The 15946-nt window shown below is 40.4% G+C and overlaps 1 protein-coding gene across 1 annotated transcript in view; it reads left to right on the top strand.

Moving 5' to 3' along the window:
• The window catches only part of UHRF2 (ubiquitin like with PHD and ring finger domains 2), a 178798-nt gene that overhangs the window by 159762 nt on the left and 3090 nt on the right, over nucleotides 1–15946 (top strand). The window contains exons 10-15 of the mRNA XM_065406006.1: nucleotides 3530–3636; nucleotides 8217–8379; nucleotides 9057–9194; nucleotides 10097–10220; nucleotides 10695–10858; nucleotides 14781–14879. Of these exons, the coding sequence (XP_065262078.1) occupies nucleotides 3530–3636; nucleotides 8217–8379; nucleotides 9057–9194; nucleotides 10097–10220; nucleotides 10695–10858; nucleotides 14781–14879 (795 nt within the window). The remainder of the gene's footprint in view (nucleotides 1–3529; nucleotides 3637–8216; nucleotides 8380–9056; nucleotides 9195–10096; nucleotides 10221–10694; nucleotides 10859–14780; nucleotides 14880–15946) is intronic.

Raw genomic sequence — 15946 nt, 5'->3', positions numbered from 1 at the left:
TTTCCTCCAATTCCACTAATATACAAAGTGATATTCAAGATAAAGAAAGAAACGGCCAGAGTTGTTGTTATAGTTCCAGTGTGGCCAAGACAGACATGGTTTCCATACCTTTTTCAGCTGGCGGTCTGTCCACCATTTACTCTCCACCCTGTTCCTCATCTTCTTTCTCAAGATGTGGGCCAGATCCATCACCCAAATCTGCAAGTTCTCCTGCTCAAAGCATGGCTCCTCGATAGTTCCAAAACTTAGAAATGAACTGTTACATAGCAGAAAAATAACTACTCGTCACACATACAAGAATTAGCAGATTTAAAAAAAAATCAGTAAATTGTGACATTTCATAGATACTTACAGAAATGTCATTCAGCTTGCTCACAAAAATCCATTGTTTTTAAAATGTGATCAATAGCACCAAATCATTCTTCCTGCTTAAACCATAGAGCTCTTAAATTATATTTACCAATTCTTTATCAGCTTGTCACTAAAATACATTCAGATTTCACAGAATGGTAGGGTTAAATTCACTGAAGTTTGGAAACTGCTTTGAAATCCTTGGATAGAAGGTGATATATCAATGCAAAATATTAATGTTAAAAATAGAGAATATGATTCCTATCCAAATGCATTTTTAATTGAGAATACATTATTACATTTAAAATTTAGTTGATATTCTCCTTTTAAAAATTGAAGTATATTAGAAGCTCTCTGAGACTGCACGGTCAGAGAGCAGATACAGTCTAGGACAACGTTTTCCATCAGCCAAACAAAAGACCAAGTTAGAATACTAAAATAGCCTGCGCAACAAAATGCTCTTATCTGTAGTTGAAAAGATATTTTGCTTTGTTTTCAAATAAGACATGCTTTTTATATCTTTAAATAGTTTTTGTGCATCTACTGGATATTAAATACAAGAAGTTACAATTATTATTGTGTAATATTTTGAGCATCCCAAAATGTGTTAAGGATAGTACCGATACAAGTAAAGACATATCCCCTGCCTGAACATCCTTTGAGCTAAATTCAGACATGACACTGCAACTGAGGATAATAAACTAAAGATAGGAAAGAGGAGAAGTAGGATGAGAGGTGTAATAGTAGGATTATGCAGTTCTTCGAGTGATTGCTCATGTGTATTCCACAATAGGTGTGCATGCTCGCCACATGCACTGGTGCTGGAAGATTTTCCCCTAGCAGAGAGCGCCCCTAGCGACCTCTGGAGTGGTGCCTCCATGGCGTGGTATAAGGGACGCTGCGCGCTCCCCCCACCCTCAGTTCCTACTTGCCGCCAGTGAAGGTGCTTCAGAACTGCTCTACTCCAGCTTTGCTATAGCTCGTCCCCAGCACTCTTGTTTGTTCAGTGTATGGTACCTGTAGTTAGTTTGAGTAGTTTAGTTAGTTTAGTTTAGCTAGTGCGCCCGGGCTGGGGCATGCCCCGTGCTCTGGGTTTTAAGTTGTGTGACACTTGTAGGCGACCTATGCCAGTGAGTGATCCGCATGCGGACTGTTTACGCTGTTTGGGGGAAACCCATCTCAGCGATCGCTGCAAGATTAGCAAGTCGTTTAAGCCTCAGACCAAGAGAGAGAGAAACATTAGGCTCCGGGCTATCCTGATGGAGTCGGCGTTGACCCCGACTCTGGCGCACCTCTCCGAGTCGGCACCGGGCACCGCGGTGTCAGTGTGCGGCGACCCCTAGGCACCATCTACTAATCGGCACCACTCCCCGTCCACAGGGCACGCCAAGAAGACTAAGAAGAGGCCTTCTCCGCCGCGGCACTGGAGTAAAACTGGGGTAGAGGCTAGACTCATGTTGGGCAGTCCTCGATCCCCATCGGCCTCTAGGCCTCGGACTCAAGTCGAGCAGAGTAGTCCGGCCCATTTGGAGAAGGCTTCCCCGGATGTCTGGATGCCCTCCATGCCAGAGGCCCTGCAGGAGGCTTGGGACGTTATGTCCATGCCGGTACCAGGAGCACCGCCAATGTTGGCCCTGCAGTTCAGAAGCAAACCGCCACTGGGAGCTCCATAGTTGCCCCCGTCTCGGTCAAGGGAACGTTCCCAACGCCGTTCGCCGCTTAGCAACCATTCTGTGCGTAGTCCATGTGGGTCGCCGTCGACTCCCACCAGGTTGTCTAGCTGGGTTCCATCTGACAGAGACTCCAGGCCACCGCTCCACCTTGAGGAGCGAACACCGACGGGACCGAGGCAGACGACACCATAGGTCCTTGTCTCAGAGGGGCTATCGTAGCCAGTCGCGACACGAACGTCGACGCCGTTCCTGTTCGTCATCTCACTCCAGGACCCCACCACGGCACTGCTCCCACAGCCTCCGTTGTCAATCGCCGGCGATTCGCTGTCGCAGATCCACCCGCCAGAGCCGATCGCCGAGCATCTGTTACCGACGGTACTGGTCCTCCACGTCGAGGTCGCGGCCTCAAGGTCGGCACTGCTCCCGGCGCCAGGGACAGCGGCAGGTCATACATCGGCCCGGCCTCCCTTTGTAGCTGTCCATCGATGGGTCAGGCCAAACAGGCTGCTCCGCCGGTGCCACAGTCAGAACTGAGGTTGGGGGGAGCACGCAGCGCCCTTTATACGATGCCATGGAGGCGCCACTCCAGGGGTCGCTAAGGGCGCTCCCCTACGGGTACTACTAGGGGGGAAATTTCCGACCGGTGCACATGGTGAGCACGCACACTTATTGTGGAATAGACATGAGCAACACATCTCGAAGAACACCAGTTACGGAAAAGGTAACTGTCTTTTACTCAATTAAGGCATGTATAAAACTCTTTTGGTTTCACTGATTTGTGTTATTAAAAATGCTTTTGGAGAGGAATCATATACTGTACTTAGAAAAGCGAATGCAAATAAATGTCTCCATTTGTATAATAGTGAGTTCATAACACCAGTCTGACAATGTTTATGAAAGAAACTTCTCTTACAGCGGTAAATATAGCTAGAGCTGCATTTTAATAATGCTCTAATTAATGAAGTTCTGTTTATCAATCCCAGCCCAGTATGGGCTGGATCCTACAAGGTGCTGAGTGTTCTGGCCCTGATCCAGCAGTGCCCTTTTGCACAGTCTTAACATTAAGCACAAGTGTCATTGAAGTATAGTTAAGAACATGCTTAAGTGCTCCACTGGATCAGGGCCAGTGTGCTCAGCACCTTGCAGAATTGAACCCTATTTATCAGCGATGGTAATACATATTTTGCAAATATGATTTCCTACTAAACTAAACTTGTTCTATCTTAATAACACTATAATTATAATCAGTGTATGCTGCCCTCCCTCCATAGTTTTTAGAAGCTAAGGGTTTAATAGTCAGAAGTCTGATGATCATGGAACCTGTAGCTTTGTGTTGGTATAATTTCTAGAAGGAGGGTCGTGTAGGAACGGAGCACAAATTCATAATTGTGCGTTAGGGAAATGTTCATGTTTGTCTGAGCAAACAGGACCAATGAAGGAATGGTGTTTTCAGTTCAGATGCTTTAATTTGGAATGTTAAAAATGAGGATAATCTTCTCCCACAGGATCGAGGCGATGAATTCACTTACACTGGGAGTGGTGGTAGAGATCTTTCTGGAAATAAAAGGATTGGAGAACATTCATTTGATCAAACATTAACACACATGAACAGGTAAGTTTTGAAGAATAAATTAAAGTCTTTCAAAGAACAATACAGTTGTATTCCATTAATTTAAAACTAATTTTTGATATGTTCCTTTTATCACCTAAAACCCTTGTAAATGGTGGTACCTCTGGCTATCCACTGGCATTTTATCAGTGTCCTGTTATATTGATTTAAAACAGTAATTGTAGCTGAATAAAACACATTGCTGTATTATAGGTTTAGCTGGTAGCTATGTCTTTGGTTAAGGTTGCCTAACACATTCCACTATTAGGGTTACCATAAGTCCGGATTTTCCCGGACATGTCCGGCTTTTTGGTCCTCAAATCCCCATCCGGGGGGAATTGCCAAAAAGCCGAACATGTCCGGAAAAATACTCCCAGCTTTGTTTTGCCGGCATCCCTGCCCCAGTCCCCTGCTTACCTTAGAGCAGCTCCGGCAGGCTGCGAGCTGCAGGCGGATTCCCCCGCGGCGGTGGCGGCAGCTGCTGCTGCTCCCCCCAGACACCTCAGCTCTGTGTAGCTGAAGAGTCGAGCTGCCCGAGCGCTACCGGCTTCACGGTTTGCTGGGCAGCCCCCAGGCCTCCAGACCCTGCGCCCCCAGCCGGGCGCTTCCCCTCCCGGGCTCCGGCTGCGCTGGGGAAGCGCGGGGTCTGGAGGTCTGGGGACTGCCCGGCAAACCGTGAAGCCGGTAGCGCTCGGGCAGCTGTTTCGCGTGGCTGGGAGGGAGGAGGGGGAATGCGGGGCGATCAGGGAAGGGGGCGGAGTTGGGGCGGGGACTTTGGGGAAGGGGTGGAGTTGGGGCGGGGCCAGGGCCCTGTGGAGTGTCCTCTTTTTTTTTAATGTTTAAATATGGTAACCCTATCCACTATAGGATCCTGTTTTCAATGGCATAACTTCGCGAAACTTTGAGTGTTCAGGCTGAAATTTTCCATGCCAAGTATCTGGCTAAGGCAGGCTTACTTATTTAGCTAAAATGGTTAACCATTTGCAAGAACATAACCTGGGGAATGTTTTACCCAGGTTAAAAAAAAATCAGATCTGTTCACTGAAGTGCTAGTGCATCCATGTATTGGAGCAAGGGCATGAAATTAGGCCCGGGCTTGCGATGATGTTAAGGATATTTCTTTTGCTGTCCCCATGTAAATCTGCCTAATTTTGGTCAAGTTATAAGCCTCTGAAAAATTGCAGTTCAGACATGCTCAGTAAAGGCTTTGTAAAGTTTGGCAGCCGTATTCTCTGAAGATTCTGCTTGCAGTGGGCATGTTTCATCTTCATCACAGCTCCTAGATGCTGACCGGACTGTGCATGCATTATTCCCATAGATCGCCTGAGCATAGTGCAGTGAAGCGTTGCAAAGACCAAGTACGACTTCCCTGCAATCTCTCTTCTGGCAGCACAGTTCCACTGTAATGCCAGGCATTGGAACTGAGAGATGGGAGATTCCCAGACTCTCAATGCTCCACCTGCTAGTGCCCAAGCAGTGATGAAGAAGAGAAGGAACAGCCTCACTTGAATACAGAGGGATGTGAAAGGGGGCAACAAGAACTAAGGTGGGGGTGGTTGAGAACATAGGGACAGAGACAGGCTTGGGTGACAGTGTTAGAGGAGTTTTGCACGGGCAACTTAATGCAAGCATTTCTTAGTATTTGCATCCTTGACTTTGTAACCTTACTATTCTTTTAATTAGTTTTTTGTGTTTAATTGTTACATAGTTGCTGTAGATATAAAACACAGTTTATCTCAAATGAGGATATAAGTAATCTGGAGAAAAGGTAATAGATACATTTTTATGATTTTTTGCAGTCTAGTTTTTGTTTTTGCTGGAACTAGGTCATGTCAGTGTTCAAAATTAATTTTTGGATCTTTGCTATAGCAGACATGGCATTCAGCCTTCTTATTACAGGAAATCACTCAGTGAGTGGACATGGATTGAAGCATTTCCCCACCTTTCAAGCATGAGTCTACTGCTGTCTTAAAGTGGCCCCTCAGAAAGAGCTGCAGTTGCTTTGTTTGTCACCTTTATTTCTAGTTATCCAGATGAAGTGGTTGTAAGACTAGTATAAATAACAGCACTTCAAAGATGCTACGTTGGTGGGGGGGTTTTGTACTCACAAAATTCCTTAGAATTCACAACCATTCTTTACCTTATTTACATAGGATTCCAGGCAACATGATAATTCTTTCCCCAACCAGCACAGGGTAATAAAGGAATTTCTGATGACATCATCTCTGATGGAGTGCATCAGTGCCCTGTCAGTTGATTTTCATTCGCAAGCAGGAGAACAGATCTGTTATAACTCTCCTGAGTGATTTCATTAAATGCTTTCACTTGTTCTTTAACTGCACTTTTTCACATTAGCCTTTTCATATCTCCACCAAAACTCAATGCGAAGGATCTCTGTCATTTAATCAGTACATCCAGAAACATTTCTTTTTGCATTGAAGAAGAAAGAGAAGCCTACTAACCTGTGATTTTAACAAAAAACATTTCTGCTTTTTGATGATTCATCAGTTTTTCCAAAGTACAGCAATGCATTTAAATGGTCAGCCCTTATCCCTGGACTCCTCACTAAAGCGATGATGATCCAGATATTCTTGTAAAGACGGAATTTCATCTATCTGTGTTTTGCTAGTCGGTGTTCATATAAGTAGATTTCTTTTAAGTATTCCGGGTTGCCAAACTGAAGTATTGCAGTTTTTCACAGAACATGGCTGCATGTTTATTATGTACAGAAGAAAGTCAAATAACATATGACCAGTTTTTGGGACAAGATTAGGCAGAGTTATTCAGGAAAGGTGATCAGTATCCAATCCTGTACATTCGCCTGTATATGAATACATGACATCTTATACTGACCTAAAGTCACTGAGAAGCTTCATTTTGCATCTCCTCAAAAGGCATCTTCTGAATTTAATAAGATAGTAGTTCATATGGGAAATTCCACCATATTTCTTTTCTGAGTGTTAACCTGACTTCTCTGGTGATTAAACATAAGGGACCAAATTTTCAGAACAAGAAGACTTAGGTTCATGCATTAGGCAACTTAGATATCTGAACAGCCACCATTTGATCACAAACTTTTTGTACGCATAGCAGTGCATGACTTTTTTGCACGTAGACCTTAGTACTCTTTCTGAAAACTTGGCCTCAAGAATTTGATATAGTTCAGCTACAGTGACTTGCAATTATGACAAATTGTAGTCTTCATGGCTAGGGTGCACTTAGATAATAATAATTAATGAACAGGCTGCTAATAGGTTACAAACTATTTTTTAAAAAGATATTCCAAGTGAGTTGTGCTCTTCAACATTAACCTCATACTATGACAATTGATAGAATTTTGTCACAGTAAAATAATGCATAATTAATGGCAGAGGCAAAGTAAAAAATATATAATTTCTCACTATGGTCACAGTAACGTTATGGACTCTGCTGCCATTCGATAACAGTTCATTAGTATGCTTTGATCTAGTCCTCTTTGAAATGAGACTTGACCAAAGCAAACTAGCAAAGTGTTAATGCACAGCCGCTGATCAAACCAAACAAATAAACTGTGAAGGCGTGGCCAAGAAGTCCTGGGCAAACATCTATTAGTAAACGTCGTTAGAGTTCAAACAGTGATGAATTCTTTACGGGAAAACTAGTTTATTTTCTGTAGGTTCTCACCCTGAGATAATGAAAAATTTTCAAAGCATTATTCATCGGGTACATCTGCACAGCAAAAAAAAAAAAAACCCCATGGCAGTGAGTTGCAGAGCCTGGGTCAACTGACGTGGGTTTGTGGTACAGAGCTAAAAATAGCAGTACAGACATTCCCGCTTGGGCTGGAGCCTGAGCTCTGAAATCCAGTAGATGGCTAGTGGCCTAACCTTAAAATTGTTATTGCTCACACAGTACCTATTCTTTGGCAGTTTCACAGGCAAAGAAAAGTAATGCTTTAGTTATTGAGATCTGTTGGACAGTTATTGCATACCTTTTCCAGATGTGACTATTTGACTGGTTTTATATCTTCACATGTGTTTGTTATTGGCTAAAATACTAATTCCTATATACATTTTACTTTTTCCCCATACTTTTTGTTTGTTTATTTGTTTTTGGTAAAGATGCCACTTTAGAAACCTGATAACCTGAAATGATGTGGAAGGAAGAATAGGGAGATATAAACTTTGCCTTAGCTATAGCTGGTCATTCAGATTTTATCATTCCTGCCACATTATTTGAGAAATAGCTATTCTAAAATATAAATAATGTTCAGCTTTTTGCATGCCATCATGTTTTGCCTGTTAGCATCCCTGAGGTTTTCTACTTGAACACTTAAAACAAAATTCCACGTTTCCATTTTTTCCCCCTGTCATGCATGGCAGAGCTATTACTGATATGGATGCTAGAAAACTCCTATGGTCACTTCTGGCCTCAGTCCACTTCCTTGGGGAGGACTTTACTAGAAATCTGGTTATCTATCCCTCTGCTAGATGGTGAAAGCATAATCTGGGAAGGCAAATAAAGCGTGACCTAGTCACATTCATGTTGAGCATTATATTTTATGATGCATTATATTATATGAAGACTTTTTAATACGTTTTTAGGGCACTGGCCCTAAACTGTGATGCTCCATTGGATGATAAAAATGGAGCAGAGTCTAAGAATTGGAGAGCTGGTAAACCAGTTCGAGTGGTGCGCAGTTCTAAAGGACGAAGGATCAGCAAATACGCCCCTGAGGAAGGCAATAGATATGATGGCATTTATAAGGTACACAGTTTTCTGCTACCTACTTTATTGCATTTTAAGAGGAAAATGCTGTTCAGATTCTAATGTTTCATAGCCTTTATTATTACATTGGAAGAAAGTGATCATGGTGTCTTAGTAAAGATTATGTAGCTTAGCTCATTCTGTATTGAAGACTATTTGAAATTAAAGTATTCAAAGCAAAAAAACAGTAGCAGAACATAGTCAATAACAAGGATATATCAATCTGAGTAGATAAGCTGTTTTTACAAACATGGACAGAACCAAACTGATCCCTGGGAATCCATTGATTTTTTTTTTTTTTTTTTTAACCCCACGCCTCTCAAAAAAATCTTTCACACACTTCTTAAAATCCTAGCATCTAGCATAAGAATGTATATCACTGAACATACTGTTCTACATTTATCGAAATAACCATTTGACAGTGGAGGGAAAAGAAGATTTAAAACTGTAGTGTATATAATATGAATCAAGTCTGCTATGTTCTCTTTAATCTATATACAGTATGACTATTTATGTGTGTTTGATGGTTTATGGTAAAATAATGAAAATCCAGTGAAGTGAGAACATTCAACTTCTGGCAAGATTTGCTTGAATTTGATTTGGGGACCTAGTATGACACAATTTTATAAGCTGTTGGAGAAAATGCATAAACTAGTACTGGAACTATTGTGATTTAGGTGGTGAAATATTGGCCAGAAATTGGAAAATGTGGATTCTTAGTTTGGCGTTATCTTCTGAGAAGAGATGATGTTGAACCTGCGCCTTGGACCTCAGAAGGAATAGAACGGTCAAAGAAATTGGGTCTGAATGTACAGGTTAGAATCTAAATTCACAAACTTGTTTCAGCGTTTTATTCAAATAAGTTGAGTCTAACTTAAATTCTAATTGTAAAAAAGTCAGTTAAATTCCATCCCCATTCTTCACATACTCATTGTGGTAAGCTCACAAAATATTTAAGATTTCCAGCAGTTTAGAAAACATTGCAATATTTCGGCAAAGCAGGATGAATTCTGGCTGGAGCTTTGGGCCTGAACACTGAATTACCTTGCTTTTATGTGTTTGTCACTATTTGAGAGCCCAGTAGGACAACTATTTCTCATTTTGAATACTACTCATATGAGTTGTTTCATTGTTGCTAAATGGAGCCTTAAATGTATCTCCCCTGATAACTTTGAAAAAAATATGTCCCTGTGTCTGTTATTTTTCCCAACTTTGTACCCAATGACTGTGGAGTTCCCACAGAGAGGCCAATCTCTCAGGATTGCAGAACCTCTGGGCAACTGGAAACTCATTTCACATGAGTTTCCCCCCCCCCTCCCCCAAGTAGCTTTGCCAACTCCCTGTTCTGGAGCTGGGAAGATTCAAGGCAGTATTGCCTTTCTCAACAGGCCAACCTTTTCCTTGGATGGATTACCTTGTCACAGAATCAGCATCTTCAGCTTTAACTCTGTGGTTTGTGGAGTTTGGAAGGCCATGGATATCTTTCACTGGATTGGTCCCTTTTACATCAAGCTTCATCAGATTTTATGACTGAATTACAATTCCCTAAAAATAGATGTTACACATGTAACTTCATTTTCTTGCTTATGTGAGTCCTTTGAAATTATTTCAATGTGTAGGTTTTGTGGTTGAAGTTTTCTTTGGAAATGGACATCCCCATATTCCAGCAGATTTTGTTTTATCTTTTAAAAAAATAAATCTTTGTTTTTCTGTTTAGTATCCAGAAGGTTATCTGGAAGCCATGGCTAGTAAAGAGAAGAAAGATAAGGTTAAAAAGCAAACTGTGAAACAGGAGCCAACCAGACAGAGCAATGGAAACCAGAAACGGTCAATTGATAATGGTATGTCTTTTTATTTTTTTGACACTAGGTCGAGTTCTGTCAAGTTGTATATATTTAAAGTCAAGAATATGAAAACTGCTAAGAAAACAGGAAGCCATTTGGGATAAGAATGTGAAATAAGAAAAAATGTTAGTGAAGCAAGTGTTCAACTAAATGTAAAGGAGAGGTTGGTCCTCATAGGATCCTGTTCAGTGCTGGGTAGGGGAGAAAGGATAAAACTGTACGAGAAAAGAAAATACTGTATAATTTTTCTCTCCATTCCTAACACTTTTTCTATTTTTTCAGAAAGAAAAAAATGAACAGTCTTATGTGTAGCCTTGTGCTGCAGTCCAGAATAAAGCTGAATAGGAAAAAATTATTACAGTTTTTCACAAATAAGATTCCTGTTTAAGACTTGTAGATGCTTTGTGTTCCCTTCTTAATAGTTCAAACTAACACTCTGCTCTTATTGTGTCTGCTGATAATATTTTTCAGTAGGTATAGAGGAGCCTAAAAACACGTCCAAAACCATGAGAATGGGAGATGGAGGGAAAGGAGAGGCTTTTCAGCTAACCCAGCAACAGCAGTGGCTGATAAGAGAAGACTGTCTGAACCAGAAACTGTGGGATGAAGTGCTTGCTTCACTTAAGGAAGGACCAGTATGTTTGCAGCTTGCTTATATTATTCTGCATTTTTATGTCAGCGGGAATTTTAGCCTACATAGTTTGAAAGAGAGATTTTATTAACTCTTGTCTCATACTTGAAACACACCAATGTTAATATGGGGGGGGGGGGGATTTATTTATTTATTTATTTATTATTAATTTTTTTTTTTTTTTACACAAAAACTCAAATACAGTTGCTATCTCTGTCATCTTTTACATTGTGAATATATGTCCTCTGTGTGATGCAGGCATGAGAAATAAGACATAAGAAGAAAGATAATGCTTCTCAGTAATACTGTCTTTACTTAATTGACAGGAAATTTAATTTTGTGTTCTAACTCAAAAAGGAGATAGTAGAGAAACGCTGGGAAGGCCTGATGTGGATAGTCATATCCAAAGGTTCAGATACCAAGTTAGTTTAAAAAGTACACACATTATTTGTGGTAGTGTACGTTTATCTCTCAGGATAAAGATCGTTTAAGGGCCCAATCCTGCAGCTGTTAGTTGGGGGCAATCCCTATTCACATGATATGGGGCAGCAAGCTCAGTCCCTAAGACAGCAAGGGTGTATGTAAAACACAGTGTACAGTATAAGTACATAAAATGTTAAGGAAACAACAAGGGATAGTCCAGGGTGGAGAGACAAAACCCCAACATAAAAATTCCACAGAGCTTATATCCCTTCAAAAGGGTAAGTGCAGAATAAAACCACCTCCCTCCCCAAAATATACTATATGTGAACATTAATGTTCATGACACTCTGGGTGGTAGTTATTTTACCCAATTTACAGATCAAGAAACCAAAGCACGGAGAGTAAAGCTGAAGGTCAAAAATCAAGTCATGAAAAACTAAGAAATGTTATGCCTTCCCCAGAGCATCTCTCTGCCTCCCAATTACAAATTCTTTAAATATTAAAAATACCCCCCAAAAAAGCCCACCTTTGCCCTACATGCTTGGCTGTAATACTACTGTATATGAGTAGCTGGTGATAGTCCATGGGTAAGTGAGTTTGATATCATCAGTAGTCGTTTCTTCCCATCTTCTCATTCACCTTTGCCCTTTTCTGTTTGTTTCTCTTCTCTTCCTCCCTCCTTATAACTCTTTTCATCTTATTTTTTTTCTTTTTCCCCTCTCTACCTCTGCTTTTTCCCCATCCCAGCCTCCCTTTTTCTTTCCATCTCACCTCCCTCTTCTATATCTCTCCCTCTTTGCCCTCCTTATTGTTCTCCAAGCTGCAGTCATCAGAGGATAACATGAGCACACCTGAGTAGATATGGGTGATGTAATGTCCAGTAGAGGACAATATTTATGGGAATAGACACACAAAGAAAATGTATGGGTAGTAATTAGTTGATTAGGTAAATCACTTTGAATGTGTAGATTGATGTAGAAATAGTAGTAGTCTATAGATTGATCCTAGAGAGAAAAAAATACCTAATGTTAATAGAGTACACAAACACTTTGCAGAGCCATTGCTCCAACAGCCAGCTATCAGCAACTGTGTTAAATGCCTGCATCAGTATTTAGTACCAATCAGTCCACAGTATCTATATTTGTCTTCTTCAGGAAAGTCTAAACTCCTTATAATAGCCTGTAACTAGCTGGTCCTTCCAGACACACTGAGGGAAAGGACAGAACAAAAAACACTAGCAAAACTCTAAAGAAAAGGGACTTCAGAAAAATCCAAAGCAGGAAAATAGGATGCCTAAAAATGAACACCAAAAAAATTCCATTTACACCTCTACCCCGATATAACGCGACCCGATATAACACAAATTTGGATATAACGCGGTAAAGCAGCGCTCCGGGGGGGCGGGGCTGCGTGCTCCCGCGTATCAAAGCAAGTTCAATATAACGCGGTTTCACCTATAATGCGGTAAGATTTTTTGGCTCCCGAGGACAGCGTTATATCGGGGTAGAGGTGTATTTGGGAAGTAGCAGGACCAATTTACTTGTTATTAACATGAATTCTCTGAAAGCAGAAGTACCTGTAGTTCCCTGTTTTTCCACTTAAGATACCTCTCCACTACACTGCTGCTAGACAAGTAGCTATACAGGAGCTGAGATAAAGTTATGAGCCATTTTCCTCTGTTCCCTCCAAGGCATGTGTATTCACTTTTTTTAAATGATTGGAGAGGTTTGACTCCTAAAGTTATACATTACACAAGGGTATAGTGACATGTATGTGTAACAATAGAAAATACTAGCTTGTGGGAAATCCAGTTACTGGGAAGTAGTTTTCCTCTAGATTCCTACCTATAATTTTGACACTGCCTGATACTATATACATTTCCATACAGCTCCCACTAATGTTAATGCAGCTAGCTCTCTGCACTGAAAATGGACCTCTTGACCATTAAAGCACACTGATGTCTACTGTTTTCACTTGTACTGTATATATGGTTCAGTTTGAATCAAATGATTCTGATATTTTAAAAAAATATTTTCAAGGTCTATATTTTGTGTAATCATAATTCCAGTTTTACTTCTGTATGGAGTGAGGAGATCCTGAGCCAATAAAATATCAGAGCTAGAATCTGCGTAAGGCCTACTGTGCTTCTAAAATACCCAATACAAATTTGCCCTATCCCAATGGGTTGCTTTGGAAGACTGAGATGTAAGGATGAACATTTACGTTTGCAGAGTGTTCTTTTCATCTGTTTTCACAGCATAGAGGAAAGTAATTAAACTAGCCACAATCCTTGTGTGAGTACAATAGCAGGTGCAGAGGTGGCTTGCTCCAGGAAAGGGTTAGGTGCTTTGCTCCCCTCTGTGTAGAGAAGTAGAGATCACTTTGCTAGAATACTGCACGTCTGTGACAAAGGGAGCTTCAAAAGGGAAGAATGATCACTTAATACAGGTACATAACTTCCCATGTTTCCTGACCCCTGCTGAGAATCCCTAGGTCTTACTGTTTTAACAAACATTAATGTGGAGCTAGTACTTTTTCATAACCTTGGTTCTCTGGATTCCCAGGAGGATTTGGAGAAGCAGGAAATTTAGCATGGCCATGGACCAGCTTCCTGGCCACTCCGTCAGGTTGTATTTGTCATGGGTATGAAGGGTTGAGGAAGACTTAACCCAACCAAATATCCAAAATAACGAATTTAAAGCCAATTGAAAAAAACAAAGGTATAACAAGTTCAGTGTTTATTATTTATTATTAATGTGCTTAGCATTGTTCTTCCCTAAGAAGTTTACAATCTAAGAAGAAACAGTAAATAACAGTTCAGTCATGCAAGCATGAGGTGAGCAGAATATAGAAATAGATAACATTGGCACAAGGTGAGTGCATGGCTATATTAGACACACAATATTTCTGCAGGCGTGGGAGCAATACCAGTGGGCTTTTGGGAAGAAATGTGCAATTCAGACTGTCTGGTATGAAAAAAGGAAGCTAGAATATAAACAAGCTAACTATGCTTACCTACAAAATCAAGCTGTCATGTAATCATATTTGGAGAAGTGTAGTGTCTTGGCACTTGTGCAAAATTATTAATCAGCACTAACTCGGGAACTCCTGGCCTGCTTAGAGCCCAAGGCTTAGGAAAAGAATAACATTTATATAAAATATGGATGAACGTAGAAGCTGTCATATGAGAATGGACTGGTCTTTGTGCTTTTTCCAAACACTTATGGGCCCCAATTCTGTTCTCAGTTACTCTGGATTTATAGCTGTGTAAATGAAAGCAAAATTTGACTCACCAGGTTTAAATTTGTACATATTTTAAGTAGGCGTGATTACTACAGTAGTTGGGCAAATGATTTGCCCTTGTTAAAAACTGCATTAGCTACAGTAATTTTTAGACAATCCGCACAAGGGTATTATTCGTTCTTATGTGTTTGCCATGTTCATGGATGTGCCGTTAGTAGAACTTTCTCGTCCCATTTTTTCTTTCCTTTGCCCTACACTAGAATTTTCTGAAGAAACTGGAACAATCCTTTATGTGTGTCTGCTGCCAGGAGCTGGTTTACCAGCCAGTGACAACAGAGTGCCTCCATAACGTCTGTAAAGTAAGTACAAACTCTGTCCTGCTCTGGATTGAGTTTCTGGCATTGAGGCACCAGTCAACTGAGCCAGTCTATATTTTAGCAAAACAATAATTATACCAAACATTCTGACCAAGGAATGCAATAAGTTTGCTCCCAATTTGGTGTGATTATGGTTTATTTTAAATGAGTAATCCGTATTTTCTTCCATTTTATATTTTTTTTAAAAATGGAAATGCATTAGGTTTTTGTTGTTGTTTTTAAACAGACGTGTCAAACTTCCTTTAGTGTTGCTCCTTGAAATCAATGAAATTACACTAGGGACTGACTTGGTCCAATAGCTAGACTTTGGCACAATAAGACAGACCTAATTTCATCTATTTAGGAAAGAACACAGCATATCAAATTCTACAACAAATGATTAGATAAAACAACGCAATACAAATTATATTGGTTCATTACCTGAGTAAGTTATGGTGTCTTAACACTATTTGATGGGCACCCATTGGGAAATTATATTAAATTTGTAGATTTCAACGCCAGAAGGAATCATTGTGATAATCTAGTCTGACCTCCTGTATAACACAGGCCATAGAATTTCCCCAAAATAATTCCTACACTAGAGCATATCTTTTAGAAAAAATCCAACCTTGATTAAAATTTGCTGGTGACCGAGAATCCACCATGACCCTTGTTAAATTGTTCCAACGGTTAATCACCTCAGTGTTAAAAATGTACATCTTATTTCCAGTCTGAATTTGTCTAGCTTCAACTTCCAGTCATTGGATCGTGTTATATCTTTTTCTCTGCTAGATTGAAGAGCCCATTTATCAAGTAGGGCTTATAGACTGTAATCAAGTCAGTCCTTAACCTTCCCTTTGTTAAGCTAAATAGATTGAGCTGCTTGAGTTTATTGCCATAAGACTTCATATACATAAACTTCATATTTTCAGACTTGAAGACTTGGATACCAGGCAGTTTATGGAATCCAATGTTTACTAGAATCAGTAAAGACTTTGCATATACAGAGAGAGAGAGAATTTGTGTATAGGGATGTATCTATAGACACATACACTGCATTGTACATGTCA

The sequence above is a fragment of the Emys orbicularis genome, chromosome 6 (genome assembly GCF_028017835.1).
Source record: "Emys orbicularis isolate rEmyOrb1 chromosome 6, rEmyOrb1.hap1, whole genome shotgun sequence".
In the NCBI taxonomy this organism is placed as follows: Eukaryota; Metazoa; Chordata; order Testudines; family Emydidae; genus Emys; species Emys orbicularis.
Note: the sequence above shows the minus strand (reverse complement) of the source record. Positions and strands in the feature narration are given on the sequence as shown.